At 42.9% G+C, this 22,120-nt stretch overlaps 2 protein-coding genes across 2 annotated transcripts in view; both read right to left on the reverse strand.

Annotated features, from left to right (window-relative positions):
- Window positions 1-22,120, reverse strand: part of IGF2 (insulin like growth factor 2) — a 960,921-nt gene that overhangs the window by 86,610 nt on the left and 852,191 nt on the right. The gene's annotated exons all lie outside the window — the stretch shown is intronic.
- Window positions 8,250-22,120, reverse strand: part of IFITM10 (interferon induced transmembrane protein 10) — a 40,163-nt gene continuing 26,292 nt past the window's right edge. Inside the window, exon 4 of the mRNA XM_063118411.1 lies at window positions 8,250-9,324. Coding sequence (XP_062974481.1) covers window positions 9,175-9,324 — 150 coding nt within the window. The 3' untranslated portion in view covers window positions 8,250-9,174. The remainder of the gene's footprint in view (window positions 9,325-22,120) is intronic.

Genomic DNA, 22,120 nt, shown 5'->3' on the forward strand with positions numbered 1-22,120 from the left:
AGAGAGAGTTCTCTGGCAATTGCCTATACGGTACTGACCAGACCAGGGATGGAGAATATATGCAACTCTCATCAGCCCTAGCCAAGTTGCAATCCATCAACTTCTGGAGGGCCACATGTTCCCTTCCCCGAACCAGACCACACTTATTTAGCTTCAGCAAAGCAGCAGAAAGATTTTCCACATGAAGCATTTATCATGCGCTTGTCATTCCCTACTCACAGTTATTATGGGTTCTTTAGATGATGTCATGAGTTTCTAGTTTCATTTCTATGTCTAAAGGGTGCTTACAGCGAGTTTTCTTAGAGCAGGGAACATGTGGCATTTAATTGTGGAAGTGAAATAAATCATGATTTCTTCTTGTGCATTTGCATTATTCCGCTGTACTACAGTGCTTCCTAGTGGTTATGGAGTAGAAAAGCAGGAAAGGAAATGCCAGTCATGTTGTGCTTGATCTCAATTCTGCGACAAAACCAAAAGTAGATACAGGAGATTAACAGTCTCATGTAGAAAAACTCAGTCTCATGTGCCTTCAGACCACGCTCTGTTAGCCACCTTGGAGTATTAGTTGCCAAGTGAGAGACAAATAATGTAATCAATGAATGGATGAATACTGCCTTGATATTGTGACTGATAAAAGGATGTGAAATGGAAGTGATGTTGCTGCACATCAGGTTGCTGGCAGAGTTCGGAAGAGAGCCACATCCTCTGACATCTTAGCAGTTCCTGTCACCTAGACTGGAGTGCTCTTTCCCAAGTCCTCCTTCCATCAGGTACAAGAGAGAAGAGCCACAGAGGGAAAGGCCATAGCCCAGTAGCAGAGCATACACTTTGCATGGAGAAAGTTCCCAGCTCAGTTCCAGCTCTGCCACTGGAAGTTAAAAGACAGCAGGCCTCGGAAAGACCTCACCTGAAGAGCCACTGCCAGTCCAAATGAACAATACTGGGTCGGTGTGGTTAAGGAGGTCTTCTGTGAACTTGTTTTCACACTCACTCACACACACACACCAACAACAACGTTGAAAAGTGGCTTTCTGAGAATGCTGAATGTTCTGAGGATGCCCATTACAAACTGCAGACTGGTGTGGTTGATGCCAATGAGAAACATTTCCTCTTTCTTTCTTTCTTTCTTTCTTTCTTTCTTTCTTTCTTTCTTTCTTTCTTTCTGGAAAATTGAAATTCAAAGGACCAAAAACATACGAATAAGGATATACAGTACTAAAAGAGCCATCTGTATTTGAGATCTGCTGGCTGAGGGGCCACAGGCAATGGCAAAAACCCCACTATGCTGGCAGAACAGCTTGGAGATGCTGGCAAAACATTCCACTGGTGCAGTCCTTCCTCTAGAGAAGATATGCCAGAATCAGGGTGGAGTCATGGGCAGGATGAGAGTGGCAGGATGGAGAAGCACCCATATGCTGTATTCTGTGCTCCTCCAGACCACAATTCTGCTCCCTGTTGATGGCAGAACTTTACACCAGTCTCAGATCTGGGACAAGAATCTCCCTCCAAAAATAGAAAATAGTCCTCCCTTCATCAACAACAGGCAACCTCCTTGCCCACATTACCACGGCAGAGCATGAGATACAGTGGAACCCAGCATCCAGTCACAGCACACCACCACTACATAATCCCCGCACAGAAAAATCATAATTGTTAAGTCAGGGCAGAAGGCTAGAACTCACTGGCCTCGATTCATAGTACGTACGCACGCACGCACGCACACAGACAGACAGACACACACACACACACCAAGTTATAAACAGGAAGAACATAACTCAGATGACAGGTCCCTCACCTTGGGACCCCAGACACAAACACCCAACGGCAAACCCCACTCCTACAATTGGGTGCCAGGAGAGAGCACCCCACAAAGGGAAACAAGGGAAGGGAGCAAGCATGCTATGAAGTACAACTGTTGTAACTGTGTCTCCCTCCCCCACCCTTTGTCAGATGTGTGAATCCTGTGTAGGAGTGGAGTGGGAATTGCTGATGGGAGTTTGTGTCTGCAGTCTCAAGGTAAGGGACCTGCCACCCACAGCTTGGCCACAGTTGGGTGCAAGAGTCTATGACAAGGGTGCAGAACCTCTGCCCTGTGGGCCTAATCCAGCCTCCCCAGTCTGGCCTGCAGCACATCCTTGGGTTTCTCCAGGGAGTGGAATTAGCCTCCAAGCCCCACCCACTGGAGGAATCCCCACTGTTATCTCCAATTGGAGATTGGAGCTAACAGTGGGGCTGCAGGGGACTCGGTCAGCACTGGAAAGAGCAGCTGCTCTTCTCAGCACAGGCCAAGTCTTTGTCTGGGCACCCCTTCACCTCATCTTAGTACTGTACCCCTGGTGCATGATGTGTATTCATCATTGGTGAACCAGGTATGTGCATGATGCCTTACATGTAGGGACTTCTCATGTTCAGTACAAGGTCATTCAGCTCAAAGGTTTTAGAAAGGGTTGGAGAGGATTGTTACATTTTTTGGAAAGTGGCCAAACTTCTTTCTGTTTGCACAATCCAGAAGCCACAGGATTCCAATGACTGCCAGTTACACAAGCCTTTCACTGAGCTAACAAGTTTCCACTGTTCTCCCTCTTGGGTATCCTTCCCCAGTATCGCTGGGGGATAGGGAAAACCACCACCACCACCAATGGCGAATGTCCTTGGGGTAGTTCAGTTTCCTAGAAATAATAGTGTATGATGGCTTGGCCTAGTCACAGGGCAACGAAAATGATGCAAGAAATGTCATATTATTGGGGCTGGAGTTATATTCTAAGAACATTCCAGGACAGTTAAAGCTGGTGGGGGGAGAGATCCGCTGGGGTTCTTTTTCCGTGAAGGATAATTAATTCACAGAGGAAGGCATAAAAATCCGAAACAGGCTCTTTATATAAAGATTGCATAGTCTGAGGGAGCCCTCTATCTGCCACATCAATAATGTCAAATAAATGTTTTGCTACCTCAGACAGGCCTTGTGGGAGTCACTCAGGGCTGGCCCAAGATACTTTGCTGCTTGAAGCAAAGAACAAGATGGCACCGCCCGACCCCCTCCATTCCAGGTACACAAGCCAACTGGATTGGATTGGCAGTTAATTCTTATTTCAACACTAGCAATGGTGTTCTAGCATCCAGCATCACATCTGAGGCCAGCAAGCAAGCTTAGGGGAACAGACTGAGTAGCATGCACAGCCCCTCACCAACATTTCCTGACCCTCAGGATCTCCTACCTGATCATACCACCAGATTGTGCAAGGTGGTAGCTATCAGCCCTGTTCAGAAGACACCTTAAAACATGGCTTTAACCATGGTAAATAAGGCTTTTTACATTATTTACCGTGGTTAAAGCCATGGTTTAAGGTGTCTTCTGAACAGGACCATCTAGTCTAACACAAATGGACTGAATGTGAGTACAGGCACAACTAAAGGCAGACCTTAGGGTAACAACCCTGACAAGTGAGAGGCTACCTGTGTTCAATGAGAAAAAGGCTAGATGCTAATGTTTATATGCTCATTGCTGTTAATGTTCTACATACTGGTTGCCATCCCACATAGAATAAGGCACACGTAAGTCCATTGTAATCAGTGGGCTCAAGTCTGCTTAATTCTGTATTAGATTGTCACCATTGAACGGCTATTGATATAAATAGTTACAGAGGCCTCTGTGGTAGGCATGCATGCTAAATGCACAAATCCCTTTATCTGAAATAGGAGGGCTTTTTTTTTTACCCGTGTCAGTATCATTGCTAACACTGCTGTTGTTAAGATGCAGACTAAAAACAAAGCAAATGATCACAACAAATGGATGTTAAAATGCATTGAGGTTTTGCCGTTTAATCTTGAATGTATACAGGGACACGCCATTAAAGCTTGCTGTGAAACTTAGCCTACAGCTGAACGTTCTCTCTCTCATCCCCCTCTCCCTGAAATAGCATCCCTGAGAAGATGCTGGGGTAATGCTTCTCTGGAAGCCTTGAAAACCCTCCTCCTTAATCCTGTGTGTGTGAGGATAGGTTGGGACTACTTGGTGATGAAGGAAAGGCATTCTGTGCATGCTCAGGGGCTCTTTCCTGCGTTGTGACGTTTATGTATTGCTTGCATTAAGAGCCAGTAGTACTGGATCCTGGCACAACATTAAGCCCTGGAAGAACCTAACTTTACAGTGATTGCTAGGGTGGCCAGATGCCCTAGTTTACAGAGAGCAGTCCTCAATTTGGAGAGAGGGCAGAGGACAGTCCTCTATTTGACGGTGTCCTCTGTTTGAAGACGTCTCCAGTCCAAGTCAAAGCATCATCAGGAGCATGAGCAGGGCCCTAGAAGTCGCCCATCCACAATGAGCACCTGGACAGCAGACTGAGCAGACACATAGGACACCTGGTCACAGTCTTCCCCACTATGGAGAAATGTCTTGTATTTCTATTTAAATCACAGCTATTATTTCCAAATTTGCACCTGTACGTGTACACTGGCATGTGGAAATGTTATGCATATTCATATCCTCTTTTGTCCTTTTTTGGGTGACGTGTATGTAGCCACCCTAGTGACAGCTGAGGTGAAGAGTAATTGAGTATGAAAGGCACCATTTGCTGTGGAATTGCTCTGCCTAAGATGGAAGCACAACTTCAAATCCCCATCAGAAATTGTACAAACTGAACTATAAGGGGAAGTAACCACAGTGTCTGCCAACCCAGGATTGGGATTTCCCCTATTCATGTGGATGACGCTATATTATGTGCAAAGTTCAAAAAATATATATATGAAAATGGGTTGCAGCCCACTCTTTCCTCCTCCTAAGATATTTCTGTGGCGACCCTCAAGTGATGAAAAGGTGGCATGTTCCTCTTTTGTGTACACAGGGGCATCAATAGGAGCAACAGCTGCAGAGGAGAGCTGGGCCAGTGCCCTGCTCTGCTCTGCTAATCAATACGCTGAAAACAACAGTCAGCTTCTGCCGCAAACACACTCCTTACTGCAAAGCAGAAGGCAAGGATCAGGAGCGGGGGTGGCGCGGTGGGGAGAAGATATATCCAAATGAAATCACAAATCAAAGCCTGCGCCTCGCCACTCCTCAGGCTCCAAAATGCTAACCTTCTGACAAATGAAGCAAGCAATCAGATCAGAAAGATTCTCAGATCACTGGAGCAGTAAAACAGAAATATGCATGTCAGTGGGAAGAGTGAATGTAATAGCAATGGCAGATCTATCTGGTCAGACAATTTCTCCTTGGGGAAAGTCAGCAACGCATCCGTGGAGATTTATCAGTTCCTATATCAAAAATCAGATCCATAGTCAACCTGTTTATCTTGTTGGACTCCTAGCACATCCTAGTACAAAGGCATGACATTTTATGGGCTGTGTGTCTGGTCGAGAGAGCTGAATGCACTCAGATGCCCATGGGATTCTCTGTGCTGCGGTCAGCTCCATGCTTTCTGGCAGAAAAAGTGAGTCGGCAAAGAAATGTGTCATCCTGCTTCTTCCATTGCAATGAATGGGGATGGTATTGTAGACTGTCAAAAACTTTATGTGCAAATAAGAAGTTACAACAGGATTGCAGCTAACAGTGCAGGTTAGCAGAACGGTGCTGCCATACCCTCACAACTTTTATGCAAGTCAATCTGTATTCTGCATCAGTGATGCATATTTTACTTTCAGATACCAGGCCGCTTTTGTATATGCCCATTGGTCTAATGAGAGTTAAAGAAATCTAAATTGCTACTTGCTAACTGTCCCTCCGTGTGTGTGTGTGTGTATGTGTGTGTGTGTGCATACAAGCATATGCCCGTTTGTATGTGTATAGACTCGCATATGCATATACACACACAATCTGAGCACAGCTCTTGCAAATTGCCAACAAAAATTCTACATTTTTTGCCTTTGTAGAGCTATTATCTGTCACCTGCCCACCCTTTCACCATGCAACTGTGTATGCTGGTTGTGTATCAATTCCTTCATTCTGCTGACTCCTCAATGCCTGTGGCGCTTCTGCCTGTCTGTTCCATATTTGATTTATTTCCATTTGTACAAGCATGGCTGCTTGTTACTTTAAGTCCATGAAAGGGGGAGAATATGGATTGTAATGGGCTGACTCGAAGTAGATCTAACATTGGATACAACCCTGCAGTAAAACTATTCATTTGTTTTACTGCAGGGTTGTATTTAATGTGAAGGGATAAGAGCAACATGAATAATGCCTTCTGTAAAAGGTTTTCAACAGCAAGATTCAGAAATACTTATTCTAAAACTCAGAGACAATTTACACTGTAATTCATTCAGAAACCTCCCTTCTGAACACAGCAAATGAGGTGAAAGGCAAACAGAACTGGCTATTTCCTGTTTGGGGTTTTCTTTGGTAGTTTTTCATCCTTCATCTGATTGTCTGTCTACTACAGAAACTATACCTGATACACATGCGTGTAAGCAATGGCTTGGATCCAGAGCTGACCCTCCATGAAAAAAAGGGTACTTCCATAGGTGGAAGATCCAGCAGAAGGGAGCAGGTGCAGCTTTCAACAATTCCTCTTTCCACTTCACATACTGTTCTCAAGGATCCCGCAATCCTGAGAGCATATTTCCAGGAGCATTGGGAGCTGTGCGGAAGGGAGGGCCTCCACTGCTTCTGCCCACAGGATCATCCAGTTTGCAGAGCTCCACTCTTCACAATCCTGGATCCATTCCATAAGTGACTGCAGTGTTAGCCCAATGAAATCCTATTTCATCTTATCTATGTATCTGTATAAAATGAACTAATCAGAATAGTCACATTCTTCCTGTCTTCTTTAAAAAGCAAAGCATGGAATTGCAGAAGAGATTAGGATGGAGGCATATACCATTGAACAAAGTGACCATTTGCCAAAAGTATCAAGTCTACAGTGATAATGCTGCAAGATGCCATTTCCCCATCCAAGCTGTTCAGCCCATAACTGGTGTTGGCTCTGGTCTGTCTTCTAGCTGGCTGTTGGCCAAGTTTATTCATACATCACCCATACATCAGGGAAGGACTGTAGCTCACTGGTAGGGCCCCTGCAAAAGGTCCCAGGAACAGTCCCTGGCATCTCTAGATATAGCTGGGAAAGACTCCTGTCTGAAATCTTGGGAGATCTGCTGCCAACCAGTGTAGACCAGGGGTGGGGAGACATGTGGCCCTCCAGGTGTTGGTGGACTGCAACACACATCAGCCTTAGCCAGCATAGCCAATGGTAAGGGATGACAGGAGTTGGAGGGTCACATGTTCCCCATCCCTGGTTTAGAAAATACTGAGCTAGATAGACCAATTATCTGACTCCGTATAAGATAGATTCCTGTGTTGTTTCTTCTACATAGCTGCATGCCTTGGCCCTTCAGTAATGTAGAAAATAGTGAAAACACATGGGAGGGGAGGATCACATGATAGGCTCTCGCACCAGCTCCACTGGTCTTCAGTGAGGTTTGGCACTGATCTGGGTACCTGATCTCAGCTCTCCTATTGTGATTCCACCATTTCATATGTTACCAAAGCAACATGGGGATCAGGCACTGAGGATTGTCTACTTTGCCCCATTGGATAATGTATGCATAGGGGACTAGCTGCAGTGTAATAAATAAGGAAGAATAAATGATTCATTACACAAGGAACCACAGGACAGCACCTCACCCAATTTCCATAGGAAATAGTTGGATATCAATTTCTGGCAGTTGTAAGCTTCTGCAAGGGCTTCTGCTGGGCAAGCAAATGACCTACATGTGCATCAAAGACCCTTCTAAGGTGAAGGGAAGGGACTTAGGAGAGAGATGGACATGGCAAGGAGGGAATATGGAACAGTGACCTCTCCAAAGTATCCAAATAAATTGGGCCACAAATATCAATAGCTGAGCTGAGCAGCTGCAATTCCTCTTGTACTTCATTCTAGGTGCCTTTCTGAAACTAGTTTGGTGGAAGGATCCCATTGCATTATGAGTGAAGAGATGAGTTCTGTTATCCAGTAGAGGACATTTTTCCACCTGAGGAATTAAAGTATTAAATAAACAATACATATTATCTAAGAGCTTACTAAATGGCTGGTTGGCATTGTCATTTGGCAAGCTGAAGATTACTTTTACAGTGTGACATGCATTGACCTAGATATTGTAATATTTAATTGAATAATTTTGCTGGTTTTAAACAATGACTTTTACTAAATACAGTCCAAAAGCTTTAAATTGCTTGACAACACCCCACTTTCTCCTGACTGTATTATAAGAGAGAAAGACACAGTCTGTAGTAGTACAGTGTCTGATGGTTAGAGGTATTTTATTGAAAGTTGACAGAGATACAGGATCTATGTGAATTTTCCATAAGTTGTCTACATTCTCAGTGTTTCCATGAGGTTCCAAAGAAGACCATTATTACATTTTATTTTTTCCCTGGGAATTATCCTGGAAGGCTCCAGGATTCATCAGGAAAGGCTAATGTAAACTGTATAGAATCAACATTTCCTGGTTTTTTAAAAACATTTTTGCAAGCTATTATGGGCTTCAGTCAAATAAATATGAAAACAGGTAAAATGTATATGGCAAAGGGGTGTGTGTGTGTGTGAGAGAGAGAGAGAGAGAGAGAGAGTGTTGAGGACACAGAGTGGGGAGAAGAGAGGGAAAGAAGTTAGAAGCAGTCTGAATGCAACTGATATGTTCTGCAAAGGCCATGCTTATCTCTTAGCAGTAAGCATTCCCACCTTACCCCATTCCCTCTTGAGCTCTGAAATTGTGTATAGACTTTGCAGTAGATCCCAAAGAGGTCTGCAGATCAACTTGCCCAACAGAACCCTCTGCCCCATCCTCTCAGTTCAGCACTCCGGTTGGTTCTGTAACCTTCGTCACGAGATCATTGATGGCCCTGTATTCTCTCCATTTCTTCTCCAGTGCAGTCCACCATCCCCTTTGATTATTAAGCTGTGCCGAGTTTCCATCTCACCATCAAATCCTATTTATCATGAAAATAAATACTTTGTGTACAAAATGTAAAAGTAAAACTCTTTGCTACAGAAGTTCGCATACCAGTCAGGCTAAGGGGGAGTGTGTTGGGGGAGTCCTGGTTGCTGCTTTTATTTGTTTGGGATGACTCTTGCCATTAGGACGGAGTTGTATGGGTGTTTTATTTGTTTGTGTCCCTTCAATAAGAAACTCAATGGTGGCTTCCGGCATGGAGGAATTTGGGCAGCAATTGCTGACCATGTTCTAGTAGTCGGTGAGTGGGTATCGTAGGAAGATGAAGACAAGGATGATGCAGAAGGTGGCCAGTGCTGAGCTGGTAATGTTAAAAAGACGGGCTGTCTTGGCGTCTTCAACAGCACCATTCAGGTCGTTTAGAAGTTTTTTATCCCGAACCTGGAAACAACAAGAAAAAAAATGGGGGGCATGTCAGAAAGAACGCTATGACATAAGGTCAGTTTAAAGCCCTAAACTGCCTATGACAAGCCATTATCTTTAGTGCAGTCCAGGTGCTTTGAATACTTTGAGTAGAAACACCTAGCATTTGATACTACTGCATCAGATATTGTGGCATTCTCTCCTCTGGCTGGGAATCCTATCTCTTTCTGCTTTAAAGGGTGAGGACACTGTTACTGCACCCTTTTCAGTGGGGGAAACAGCACCGCAAATGTCATGATGCGAGCAGGTGAATTAGCACCTGGAGATGAGTAGGACAGCTAGGTGTTAATTTTGCTTTGCCCAGGAGCAATAGCAATAGCCTTAGGGAAACTACATCTGTGCTCCATCCAGTGGTGGCAACATGTTGTTGTTGTTGTTGTTGTTATTATTATCCCACCTTTTGCCCAATACTGGGCCTCAAGGCGGCCTTACAAAATTTAAAACATATACATTTTAAATCTAGGGAAAGAAATGTATAAAAATAAAAATTAAAAAAATACAATATTGAGACATTAAACCTTTAAAACAATATAAGCTGTAGATAACGGGGACGGGAGAGGTGGGCTGGGGTTGATGAGGGCATTAGGCTATTAACATGGATGTTACATCACATAGGGGAGGAAACCACCTATGCATGGTGTGGAGACATTTCATTTCCTTGACATGTGCCATACCTACCAGTCTGGATCTAGGGTTATTAACCTCGAGCCATAAATGTGTTCCTCTCCACAACTTAAAAGCTGAGATGGTTACTGTGGTATTACTGCCCCTATCCCAGTGAGAATTTCCCTCCTCTAAGGCCTTTCTCACCCCCACCAGCAACCATCTTCTCCTCACACACTTGGTTTTGCTGCTGCCAGGACCTTTAAAGCTCAGGCCTAACCCTTACTCAATCCTCTCTCTGTGAGGACTCACAGCCTTTACACTTTAACCTTATATTCTCCCTTTATTACCTCCCCCTTACACAGCCACAAGCAGGAGGTGTAGGATTTTATAAACAAAGAAAGCTTTATTAATTGCAGTAAGTCATTGAATAATAAACAAATAACTCTTAATGGCTCTATCAATATGTGATCTCTCCCACCAAATACTCTATATCACACACTCAAACAATCCTCTCACCACCACCACCACTACCGACCTTTACTGAATCATTAACTCATTCACTCTCTCCTTCCTCACTACCAGACTATTTCTGATCAAAAACCTTTGTTGTCTTGTCCCTGTCTGCCTCCCACAGGCATGACACACAGTTTATATAGGATATGCACACTTCGCCCTCTCCTTCTCACTCTCCCAGCCAATCAGGCCGCACCTGCACCACTCTCACTCTAGAGATACTTACCAAACCATAGATCTATAACAATAACACACAGTTATGAACATAAAACCAGTATGTGCAGATGTGTAAGATCACAATTACCTTTCTGAAAAAGCCATTAGGTTCAGCATTCATGAGTCTGATACATTATCTCAGCCAGGGTAATTTCCAAAGTTCCTTCCGAGTAAAACACACTATGGGAGGGCACCATATAGTTCAGAGTGGGAATGCTAGACCTGTCGTGTGACTCCAGACACTGATCCTGTTTGAATTGGGTACTGAAAATGTGATTGCAAATGCAGTCACTAGCCCAGTTGTATGTGTGTCTGTCCCCCATCCTTGCTAGTGAGAGAGCTGCAGCCCTTTTCAGAGGCTGAGAGGGTGAAATCTGGCACAGCATTCCACTGCAGTAAGAAGCCACTTACGGTCCTCAATATTAATATTAATAGGGTTAGACTAATGGGGGCTTCTGCAGATCCAGTGCAGTTTAGCCTATAGCCACTGCAGTTAGAATTTGTCTTTCATTTCCAGTAGGATAGACTGAGACAAAAATACCGATACAAAATTAGTACTATTAAGACTGGGATAATCAAGCTCCATACTCTAGAGCAGCTCTCCTGATTGTCAGTGTATTCAAGAAAAGCTGATTGAAAGCTTGTGGCCTCTGCAGTTTTATCATGAAGCAATAGTGTCAGGATGTGCACAAGCTGTAGGTATATGGATCTAGCTTGACATGACTGCAGCCAGATTTGAGAATTCTATGTGTTAACGCAATTCTACAATGCTTGGTCAATGCTTTGGTGAATTACAGTCTAGCTCATCAGATGAATGAAGTCTTACCCTCAATTGGCAGGTATATATACACATGTGTGTAAGGGGGGATAGTAAATAGTGGGTTCAAATGGCAACAAAATGCCAGAAGTACAGTTTGTGATAATTCAAGTTAAAGCTTAAATGTATGCAAAAGAAGCACAATGACCATTCACATCTGCAGAAATTGGTGATAATTCAACTATCCTTTCTTTGTTGGAGAAAAACAACATTCAGGACAGCAGTGGAGTGTCCTGGGAGGCTGAAATATTCTCTCACTGTTTTCTGAATGTGACATTTCTGATCTCCACATGTGTGTCTTTAGGGGGATTAACACAAAACCCTCAAACTCAACAGTAACATTTTTTTTTAGAAAGAGACACCAGTGTGAAGAAGCCAGTGAATTAGAACTTATCAAGAAGTTCAATTATATCTATTTGAGCATGAATAGAGACGATGGTCTCTTGTTCGGGAATAGATGTTAATTTCATGAAGCTCGGATGATTGGATGAGCACTAATTCCTGGCATTGTCAATGACTACAGTGCTTACTTTGCATACACATTTATGTTTTCATTGAATTGTCACAGTCAGTATTTTAGTTATTTATTTGTTACATTTATATACTGCCCCATAGCCAAAGCTCTCTGGGCGGTTTACAAAAGTTAAAAACAGTAAACATTAAAAGTATACAAAATTTAAAACATAAGAACAACAGTATCCATTTAAAAACAACAGTTCTGGGGGTCCTTAAAAACAAACTTAGCGTTGTTAAATGGTGTTAAATGCCTGGGAGAAGAGGAAAGTCTTGACCTGGCGCCTAAAAGATAACAGTGTTGGCGCCAGGCGAGCCTCATCGGGGAGATCATTCCACAGTCGGGGGGCCACCACCGAAAAGGCCCTCTCCCTTGTTGCTATCCTCCAAGCTTCCCCCGGAGTAGGCACTCGGAGGAGGACCTTAGATGTTGAGCGCAGTGTACGGGTAGGTTCATATCGGGAGAGGTGTTCCATCAGGTATTGTGGTAAACCAACACCTTGAATTGGGCTTGGAAACGTACAGGCAGCCAATGCAAGCGGGCCAGAATTAATACTTCACTGTTATTTGACCTTACTGCTTATATCCCCCACCTCCCAACACACATGTATTTAAGATACAGTGAACTCTAGTTCACCAAAGATTAAATCGCTAGTCTTCAAGGTGCTTCAAGACACTTTGTTGTTTATACTGCAACAGACTAACATGGCTAGCCTTCTGAAAGATGCTTGATGAAGGTAAACCCAGTTTTGGGTCTACTACAGTGGTTCCCAAAGTGGGTGGTACCACCCCCTTGTGGGCGGTGGGATTGCATAGGGGGCGTTAAGAGGCAAGGGGACAGCAGGGGGCGCTAAGAGGCAAATGGGAGATGGGGGGGTGCTCGAGGTGGTCTTTTCCATACCAGGAGCTTTGGTTACAGAAGGAAATTTCTGATCGCTATCCTGCACTATGGAGAGTGATTCAGAAGCTCCTGGTTGCATTTTCAACATCATATCTGGTGGAATGTGGTTTTAGTGTGGTCTGCCTACTTCTCTCCAAGCAAAGAAATTGACTCCAGATTACTAAACGTGGTGATTTAAGACTCATGTTAAGTGACTTTAAACCAGACATTGAGAAACTGGTATCACTTCATCAAGCCCGTCCATCATATTAAGAATTTACAGAATAGTGAGGTACTCTATCCTAGTTACTAAATGTGATATCTAATATTCTTGCTAAAAGACTATCAGACTTTGAAAATATGATATCACTGGGTCAAGTTCATCAATTATGTTTAATTGAATAAACTAAAAAAATGTAATTGGGTTTTGAATAAATATTCAATTAATAGTTAATGTTTTTAATTTTATTGTTATTATCTTCCTTAGTGGGTCGTTGAAAACGGCTATACTGAATATTGATTTTTATAGTGTAGGGTAGGGGGCACTGGGCATGAGTTTGTGGAACCAAGGGGGTGGTTACCTGAAAAAGTTTGGGAACCACTGGTCTACTAGGCCGCAAAAATGATGTACTATAGTAATTATGTTTCCTTATAGCAATTGTGTTTCTCCATACACGGATCACATGTTCCATATGTGTCTGGACCTGCAGACTGGCTGTGTTACATCTTGCATGTGTATATAAGATGTTCACAATATGTTTAATATATACTTGCTGATGCTAGAGAGAAAATTCCAGGGGTAGCTTCCTATTCATGCAAATGCTTACTTAAGGAACCCTAACCTGTTGGGGATATGTGGATTGCATAGGGATCCCCAGTGGGCACATTTGGAATTTTGAGAGTGTCATGGATACTCTCACAAAATGGCTGCCATGGTGAGTGTCACCAGTCACAAAATGTCCATTTCCCAGAAGACAAGTTGGCAAGGTTAAAATAAAAGTAACTTGACCAGGAATTTAAGTACAAGGCAGGGGTGAGGTCTGAGTTCCAAATCAGTAAAGCATTCTATCGAAACCAGATTTTTTTTCCTGTTCCAACACCCATTTTACAGGAGATGAATTAGTAATATCCAGAGAAACACACACACCACAGAGGCAAAATATCTACCTCCTCCAGACACACAGGATATTCCCTACCACACGCCCAAGAGTACTTTTTTTCTTTTTTTCTGGGTGGACAGGAATGCTCTAGAACAAATCACTAGGCACATGTTTTTATTTTCTGGGGGCCAGAAGCATTCTTGGAAATAAATATGGTGCTGGAGGCTCCCACTTTGCATTGCAGCATGCCAGCTGCTCAGTTTTAAGAAAATAATTAATAATCAAGAAAAATCAGGAGGGCCAAGGAGTTAGGTGGGCACCACCAGAGGTGTCTGTGGTCACTCTGGTGCCCATAGACACCATGTTGGGAACTCCAAGCATAGCTGATAAATGACTCAAACATACACCAATCTTGGGTCAAAGGGTTGACCATTGTGATTTAACACATATGGACAAGGGGACGCTATAAATGAGCCCCAAACAACTTCTAACTCACAAAGCTGAATGCAACCCATCAGTTATATATTGACTGGGTCTGGACAACATGCTTGTGGCTTGGCGTGGATTATTTAAACAGCCCATGCAGGGGCTGAATATTCAAAATGGTGGCCCCACACACCTCACAGTCTCACCGTGGTTTAAATAACCTAGAGTGGGCTAGGGTAACCATATGAAAAGGAGGACAGGGCTCCTGTATCTTTAATAGTTGCATAGAAAAGGGAATTTCAGCAGGTGTTATTTGTATATATAGAGAACCTGGTGAAATTCCCTCTTCATCACAGCAGTTAAAGGTGCAGGAGCTATACTAGAGTGACCAGATTTAAAAGAGGGCAGGGCACCTGCAGCTTTAACTGTTGTGATGAAGAGGAAATTTCACCAGGTTCCCCATATATACAAATGACACCTGCTGAAATTTCCTTTTCAATACAACTGTTAAAGATACAGGAGCCTTGTGCTCCTTTTCATGTGGTCACTGTAGCTATCATGTAATGTGAAAAGTCCCAATGTGTCCTAATAGGTAGGATACAGCTTCCTCCCATTTTTTGCAATCCTAAGCAAGCAGGAAAAACAGGTTTATTGAGCCCCTAGTGAGCCAACATACTTGGGCTCATAGGCTTTATTCAGCCTGCTGGGTCATAAACTGTTCAAGCTGCTATAAAGATGGTGCCTAACACTATGACAGATCACCAGTCCAGCTTAAGTGGCTGTTTAATAAAACTTGAAGCTGTACCCCCACTTTAGAGTCTGTCTTTCTTTTATTTCACAGAACTTGGGACAAAGTTGAATAGTAGCTCAAGGACTACTATTCAAGTCACACTTTAACATAATTGTCACTGTCTGTACTTTTTGCATTGTATTTCCCTCTTACACTCCCCCCTCTAACAATGTGTATATTTATCTGCAACTTCGGATAGTACTTTATGTAGGCTGACCATATGAAAAGGAGTACAGGGCTCCTGTATCTTTAACAGTTGTATTGAAAAGGAAATTTCAGCAGGTGTCATTTGTATATGGGGAACCTGGTGAAATTCCCTCTTCATCACAACAGTTAAAGCTGCAGGTGCCCTGCCCTCTTTTAAACTTGGTCACTCTAGTATAGCTCCTGCACCTTTAACTGTTGTGATGAAGAGGGAACTTCACCAGGTTCTCCATATATACAAATGACACCTGTTGAAATTCCCTTTTCTATGCAACTGTTAAAGATACAGGAGCCCCGTCCTCCTTTTCATATGGTCACCCAAACTTTATGCATCTGATGAAGTTCACTCTAGTCGATGGAAGCTTATGCCACAATCAATGTCTTAGTTTTTGAAGTTCTACAAGACTCTTTCAGCCAAAACAGCACAGACTTAAATGACTACTGATCTGGATATTATTCAAGACAAGTCACCACCTATGTTGGATGATCTCACCCACATTATAGGCAGGTGTACATCAACACTACAAAATTACCCTTATAGCTCTCCATCTCTAATGAGATCCTCTTGACAGGGCAGGCCTTGGGCAAAATATTAAAGCGGAGCCCACTCTCACACCCAAGGCAGCCAGCTGTCCCCAACTGCATTCCCTTGTTTGTTCCCTTCTGCTTGCCACATCTCTCAATGTCCCCAAGTCCCAAAAGGTGATGCTGTTGGACTCATGCTCTTCATCTTGACCTCAAAGGCTAGTCCACTCCTTCCTTAGGTAACTAGATGAGAAGGAGGACAGGACTCCTACACTGTTAGGAGTTTCAGCAGGTAGATTTTCTTACCCCTGCCTCTTCTACACAATTGAAGGCACCCCTCTGCTGCAGCCATTTTGACAATTGCTCAACCCTCACTTGCTTCTACTATGACCCCAGGCACAGTCCTTCTAAGTAAAAAAAAAAGCACACAGGTATTAAGCTGATGTTGGAAAACAGAAGTCCCTCCTATTTGCGGCTGAGAGCTCTTCTAGGTAGACCACCCTGTTTATTGGCTCTCCCCATGTTGCCTGCTGCTAAATATTGAAACGGTCAAGAACTCATTACTCCCAGGCAAGGATTCTTCAGACAGAGATGTGTGCAGTGAAGGGACAAACAAAGCTACGATCTTGTTCCTGCAGTGACCTTTGCTGAAGACATTTATTTATTTGTATTTATTTATTTATTTATTTATTTATATAGCACCATCAATGTACATGGTGCCATTTCTGTACTCCCTTTTTGAAGCCAACTAAGACAGTTTAGAAACAAACCAGAAGATAAAGCAGTTATCAAATAAAAAAACTAAAAGCAAGCTAAAAAACAAGGAACTGATAATCCAGTTGATTATTGCTTTATTTTTAGTGCCCTCTGTCAGGAGAAACTGCGGCCCGCTTGCAATGCATGAAGGTAAACACCAGATGTCAGTGGTGAACCAGTTATAGTAAATTCACCAGCCTGTGAATTTACTGTGTAATGCAGGCAGCACAGATGCCTAGATAGAGCTCGATGTTTTTATTGACCAAGCCTTGGTCTCCAGAAATATCCCACAAATTCATGCAAGTTACTTTTCAGCAATTTACTTTCTAACTCCCACAGCATTTACTGTCTTGTGAACCTGACAGTGCTTATCGAACGTAACAGCAATAACTAATGCTGCAAGTCCAAAGATTCACTCTGCTTCCGGCTCGCCAATTTCTAAAGCCTGGAGCTTATTTCAGGCCATAGAGCAACATCCCGTGCATTCTAAATACATGGAATCTTCCACTTCGCTCCCCTAGCACGGCAGCTCTTCTTCAAATATTGCTTGACAAAAATATAGCCTTGCTGCCTGCTCGTTGGCACAGTTTCTATTGAAGAAAATTGCCGATGTAGAACAGGGATGGGCGGAAGGTAGATCTGAATCTGTTGGCAGATCTCTGGGTGATCTGCAGTAGATCAGCAGGGCTTTCTGATGCACATTTAACATAGCAGCAACATAATCACCACCACCACTTCTCCTGCCCTAAATTAGAATTCTGAAATGAAGAAAGCTTGGGGGGTGACGAGGAGAGGATTTTTGTGGGGAAAGATTGTAAACTCTGTTCATTTTTGGTACTGTACTCAAAACCAATCTGTGGGATCAGAATTCTTTAATTCTAAGCATTTCTCTTTTGGGGGTCAGAATTCTTTAATTCTAAGCATTCCTCTTTTGCTCCAGGGTCTGGTTGATGGATCTTGGCGTTATGGGGGGGGGGGGGGAGAAACCAAAGCATATACCGCAAGCCTGACATCTGCCCACCTCTGCTATAGAAGACTTAGGACCAAACTTCATGGATGCATATATTAAACCCTGAACAACAACATGTACATTGATGGTGCTATATAAATAAATAAATAAATAAATAAATAAATAATAACAACAACAACTTCTTTTAGGAAAAAGCCACTCCAGGAAGGGGTGATTTTCAGCAGAGAACTGGAAGGGGTGTTTAACCCTTTCTCTGCCGATGTTCTTTTTCTGCACCTCCCCCACTGGGGTTCCAGATATGTACTTGTCAGAGTAAAACATCAGGAACACTATGTGGCAGAGGGAGCGATTTGGGGGCATGCTGCAATTGGGAAAGCAATTCGAAAAAGGATTAACCTTGTGCTCTACTTCACCATTTCTCTGATGATAATTGCCCTCTTCTGAAGCTGCTTTTCCCTAACAGAAAGGGAGGGGGGAATTTAATGCATGTATTTGCATGTAACACATAATTTAGTCCCCAGATACAGTTGCATAATAGGATATCATTGCATGTGTACAGTTCAGATCCTCCTATCATTTGCAATGCTGAGTTCCTGAATCCCCTACATTGAGATAGATTAGTGGATTTCAAAATCCTGGATAACCAGAAGTTCTTACTGAGAACACTAGATCCTCAGACCACTTTGAAAAATGGCCAACATGCCTTTTTCTTCCCAGAATAAAATAGTCTCACTGAGGGCAGGGGAGGAGAGCGAGTGAGCAGTGGACGTATTTCTCTCTCGGCACTAAATGTCCAACTTTAGAAAATGCAAAATATTTTATTTAAGGGGGGAAATCATTTATTTATTACATTTCTATTAGGGTGACCATATGAAAAGGAGGACAGGGCTCCTGTATCTTTAACAGTTGCATAGAAAAGGGAATTTCAGCAGGTGTCATTTGTATATATGGAGAACCTGATGAAATTCTGTCTTCATCACAACAGTTAAAAGTGCAAGAGCTATACTAGAGAGACCAGATTTAAAAGAGGGCAGGGCACCTGCAGCTTTAACTGTTGTGATCAAGAGGAAATTTCACCAGGACCCCCATATATACAAATGACACCTGCTGAAATTTCCTTCCCAATACAGCTGTTAAAGATACAGGAGCCCTGTCCTCCTTTTCATATGGTCACCCTAATTTCTATACCGCCCAATAGCTGAAGCTCTCTGGGCGGTATAGCCGGAGCTCTCTGGGTGGAGCTCTCTGGGCAGTTGACGGTAACTGAGATTGTAGAAAGGAAGAGGTTCAATGGGCAGTATCCAACACTGCGCCTCTGCAGGTTCTGTTGCCCTTGTGGGCCCCACTGCGAGTGTAGTAGGAATTAGCACTTCCTAAAGGAACCCTGGAAACAAGTGTCAACACTTGTTTCGGGAACAGTTCAGTTCAGCAGGGCTCCCTTCAAGCAAGCTCCATTGACCTGTGCTATTCCAGAATTGCTTCAGTACTACTAGGTTCCTATTGTGCTAGTGCGGGCAGTATTGGGATTTTGCCCAATATGTTTGCAGGCCCTGTATTAATTGACTAAAGTCCCATTTCAGTTGGGGACTCTGACTTCTACCAAGTTCAAGCCCCTCCATCCTCAATTATGATCATATTATCTTCCCAAAGACGCTACTTAAACTCAGTGCTGATCACCAACATAGACATTATTATTTATTATATTTTTATCCCACTTTTCCTCCAAAGAGCCTAGGGCAGCATCCATGTCCTCTTCCCTTCTATGAGAGGTTAAGTTGAGCAACAGTGAGTGGCCCAAGGTCACCCAGTAAGTGGGTCTCTCCAGTCTAAAGCAAACATGACTGCATTTCACTCAAAACCACTTCAGAGATGACCTCGTTAATAATAATTCATGTAGGAAATGCCATCATTTCGAAGAAACAATAGACCATGTAACAGGAGGATGTAAAATTCTGGCAGGAACGAACTACGCAACACAGCTGCAAAAATAATCCACCAACAACTGGCCATCAAATTCAACTTCATCAAACAACCCACGCCATACTATACATACTAACCCAAAACAATCTTGGAAGATGCAGACCATAAAATATACTGGGACAGAACAATTCAGACGACAAGACAATACCTTGCAAACGACCAGACATAATTGTTATAGACAAGAAAGAAAATGCATGTACCTCATTGACATAGCAATACCCAATGACAAAAATTTTGTAAAAAAGGAAAAGAGAGAAAAAACATACTGGCCATGGAAGTCAAAGAACTCTGGCAACAGGAGAAGGTCGCAATTATTCCATTAGTCACATCAGTCACCAGCATCACATCAGAAAACCTTCACAAACTGGGTCTACCAAAATACATCCACACCAACATCCAGAAAGTAGTTATAATTAGTCAAGTGCAAATGTCAGAAAATTCCTGAATCTGTAACAGACAGCATGACTTTGCAAAGCCTGTCATGTCCATCTAGAAAAACCACCATGAGCAAGAAAGAGATATAATGATGATGATGATGATGATGTTTGTGGAACCCCAGCCATTTTATTTGTCTAGATCTCCGTCTTCCACTTTGCCTCTTTAGGATTGCGACCTTTGACAAGCTACCTTCAATAGCTGCAAAGCATCAGAAATCAACAAGGCTTAATTGTACCTCCTGTATTTACAGCTTTACCTGTTGATAGCTGCACTTTTAGGTAGATATTAAAGGCAGCTGCACAATGAAAAAGTAGCACATTACATAGCTGACAAAGGCATAGAGCCTCACCTATCCCTAGGCTGCCTGTATACGGACACAGCATCACCTCCGTGAAGAAAAACTAGGCAGATGAATTCTTGCGGAGAACTTTTGGGATGTATATGGGTGGTGAGAATTCCTACCAATTTAGATGGTTTAAGTTTGCAGGCGAAGATATATTCCTAGTGAATATTACACAGCCACTGCACAGTAGCAGCAGTCATCTCTCAAAAACATTTTAAAAACATCCCTTAATAATATATTAGCAAGCATTAGTGTCAATTATTATTAGTTGCATTTGTATTCTGCCTTTCCTCCAAGGAGTTCAAAACAACATTAAGCTGTTTTGGTAGCCTGGATCGAGTAGCTGGGTCTCGCATTGTCACTTATCTCACTTTGTGAGGGGAGGGAGGGGAAGTGAAACAGGTGACAATGGTAGGGTGACCATATGAAAGGGAGGACAGGGCTCCTGTATCTTTAACAGTTGTATAGAAAAGGGAATTTCAGCAGGTGTCATCTGTATGCATGCAGCACCTGGTGAAATTCCCTCTTCATCACAACAGTTAAAGCTGCAGGAGCTATACTAGAGTGACCAGATACAAAATAGGGCAGGGCTCCTGCAGTTTTAACTGTTGTGATAAAGAGGGAATTTCACCAGGTGCTGCATACATACAAATGACACCTGCTGAAATTCCCGTTTTTATGCATCTGTTAAAGATACAGGAGCCCTGTCCTCCTTTCCATATAGTCACCCTACCCTAGACATTTTTCATTTTAGCAGTGTAATTTAGGATGATGGGGAGGGGGAGTCATTGTGTTGTTGCCATTGTTATACAATTGGGAACAACAAATCCTAGCTGATAATAAATTACCAAGAGATCAAGTTGATTCAGATCTACCTTCTCCCTACCCACACATCACAGCATCCCTGAGTGTTTTCCAGCTGAACGTGTGAATTTCCTCCCACTGAAAAGTGTCATGTTTAGGGTAATATAAAAGCTCAGACTGTGGTGTTTCATACGTGATGGTCATTTCATATACTCAAGTCATCATTTGAAGCTCTAGTCACTGAATGATGAATTTGCATGTGCCATGAAGATGATTGCAGGGAGTTAACTCTGTCTAATGTATACGTTCTAGGACTATGTGCTGCTTTCACACTTTTTATTATTTTAGATGTTAAAAAACAAACCATTTTTTTAAAAGCATACATCTCAAAATGCAATGTACGAATAAGCCAGAAAGAAAGCCAGAACTGACTACAATTTCCTGTTGAGCATATATTTGGTGGTAAACCTGGTTTTGTTGCCACATGGTGTGTAAATGGACTCTTCATTTCCTTGAGCTGTTTGTATGACAAGATAGCCCACCATGGATTATTTAACCCATGGTGAGGCTGCATGTGGGGCACGTGTAGTTGCCAGTTTGCATATTCAACCCCCACTCGGGATTGTTGGATTGTGTGAACCCAGCAAGTGTGGGTTATGTGAAGGTTAAACAACCTTCACATAACCCATGGTCTGTTTTAGGGTTATGTGAGGGTTGTTTAAGCCTCACATAACCCACACTCACCAAGTTCACACAACCCCCACACAGGGCTTACATATGCAATCTGGCCCCTGTGGCTGCTGCAGCTCACTATCCAAACCTGGTCCTTCTCTGTTCATTTATCATTTTTTGGAGCCTTCCCTGCCTGTTCTT

The sequence above is a fragment of the Elgaria multicarinata genome, chromosome 2, assembly GCF_023053635.1.
Source record: "Elgaria multicarinata webbii isolate HBS135686 ecotype San Diego chromosome 2, rElgMul1.1.pri, whole genome shotgun sequence".
Taxonomy (NCBI): domain Eukaryota; kingdom Metazoa; phylum Chordata; class Lepidosauria; order Squamata; family Anguidae; genus Elgaria; species Elgaria multicarinata.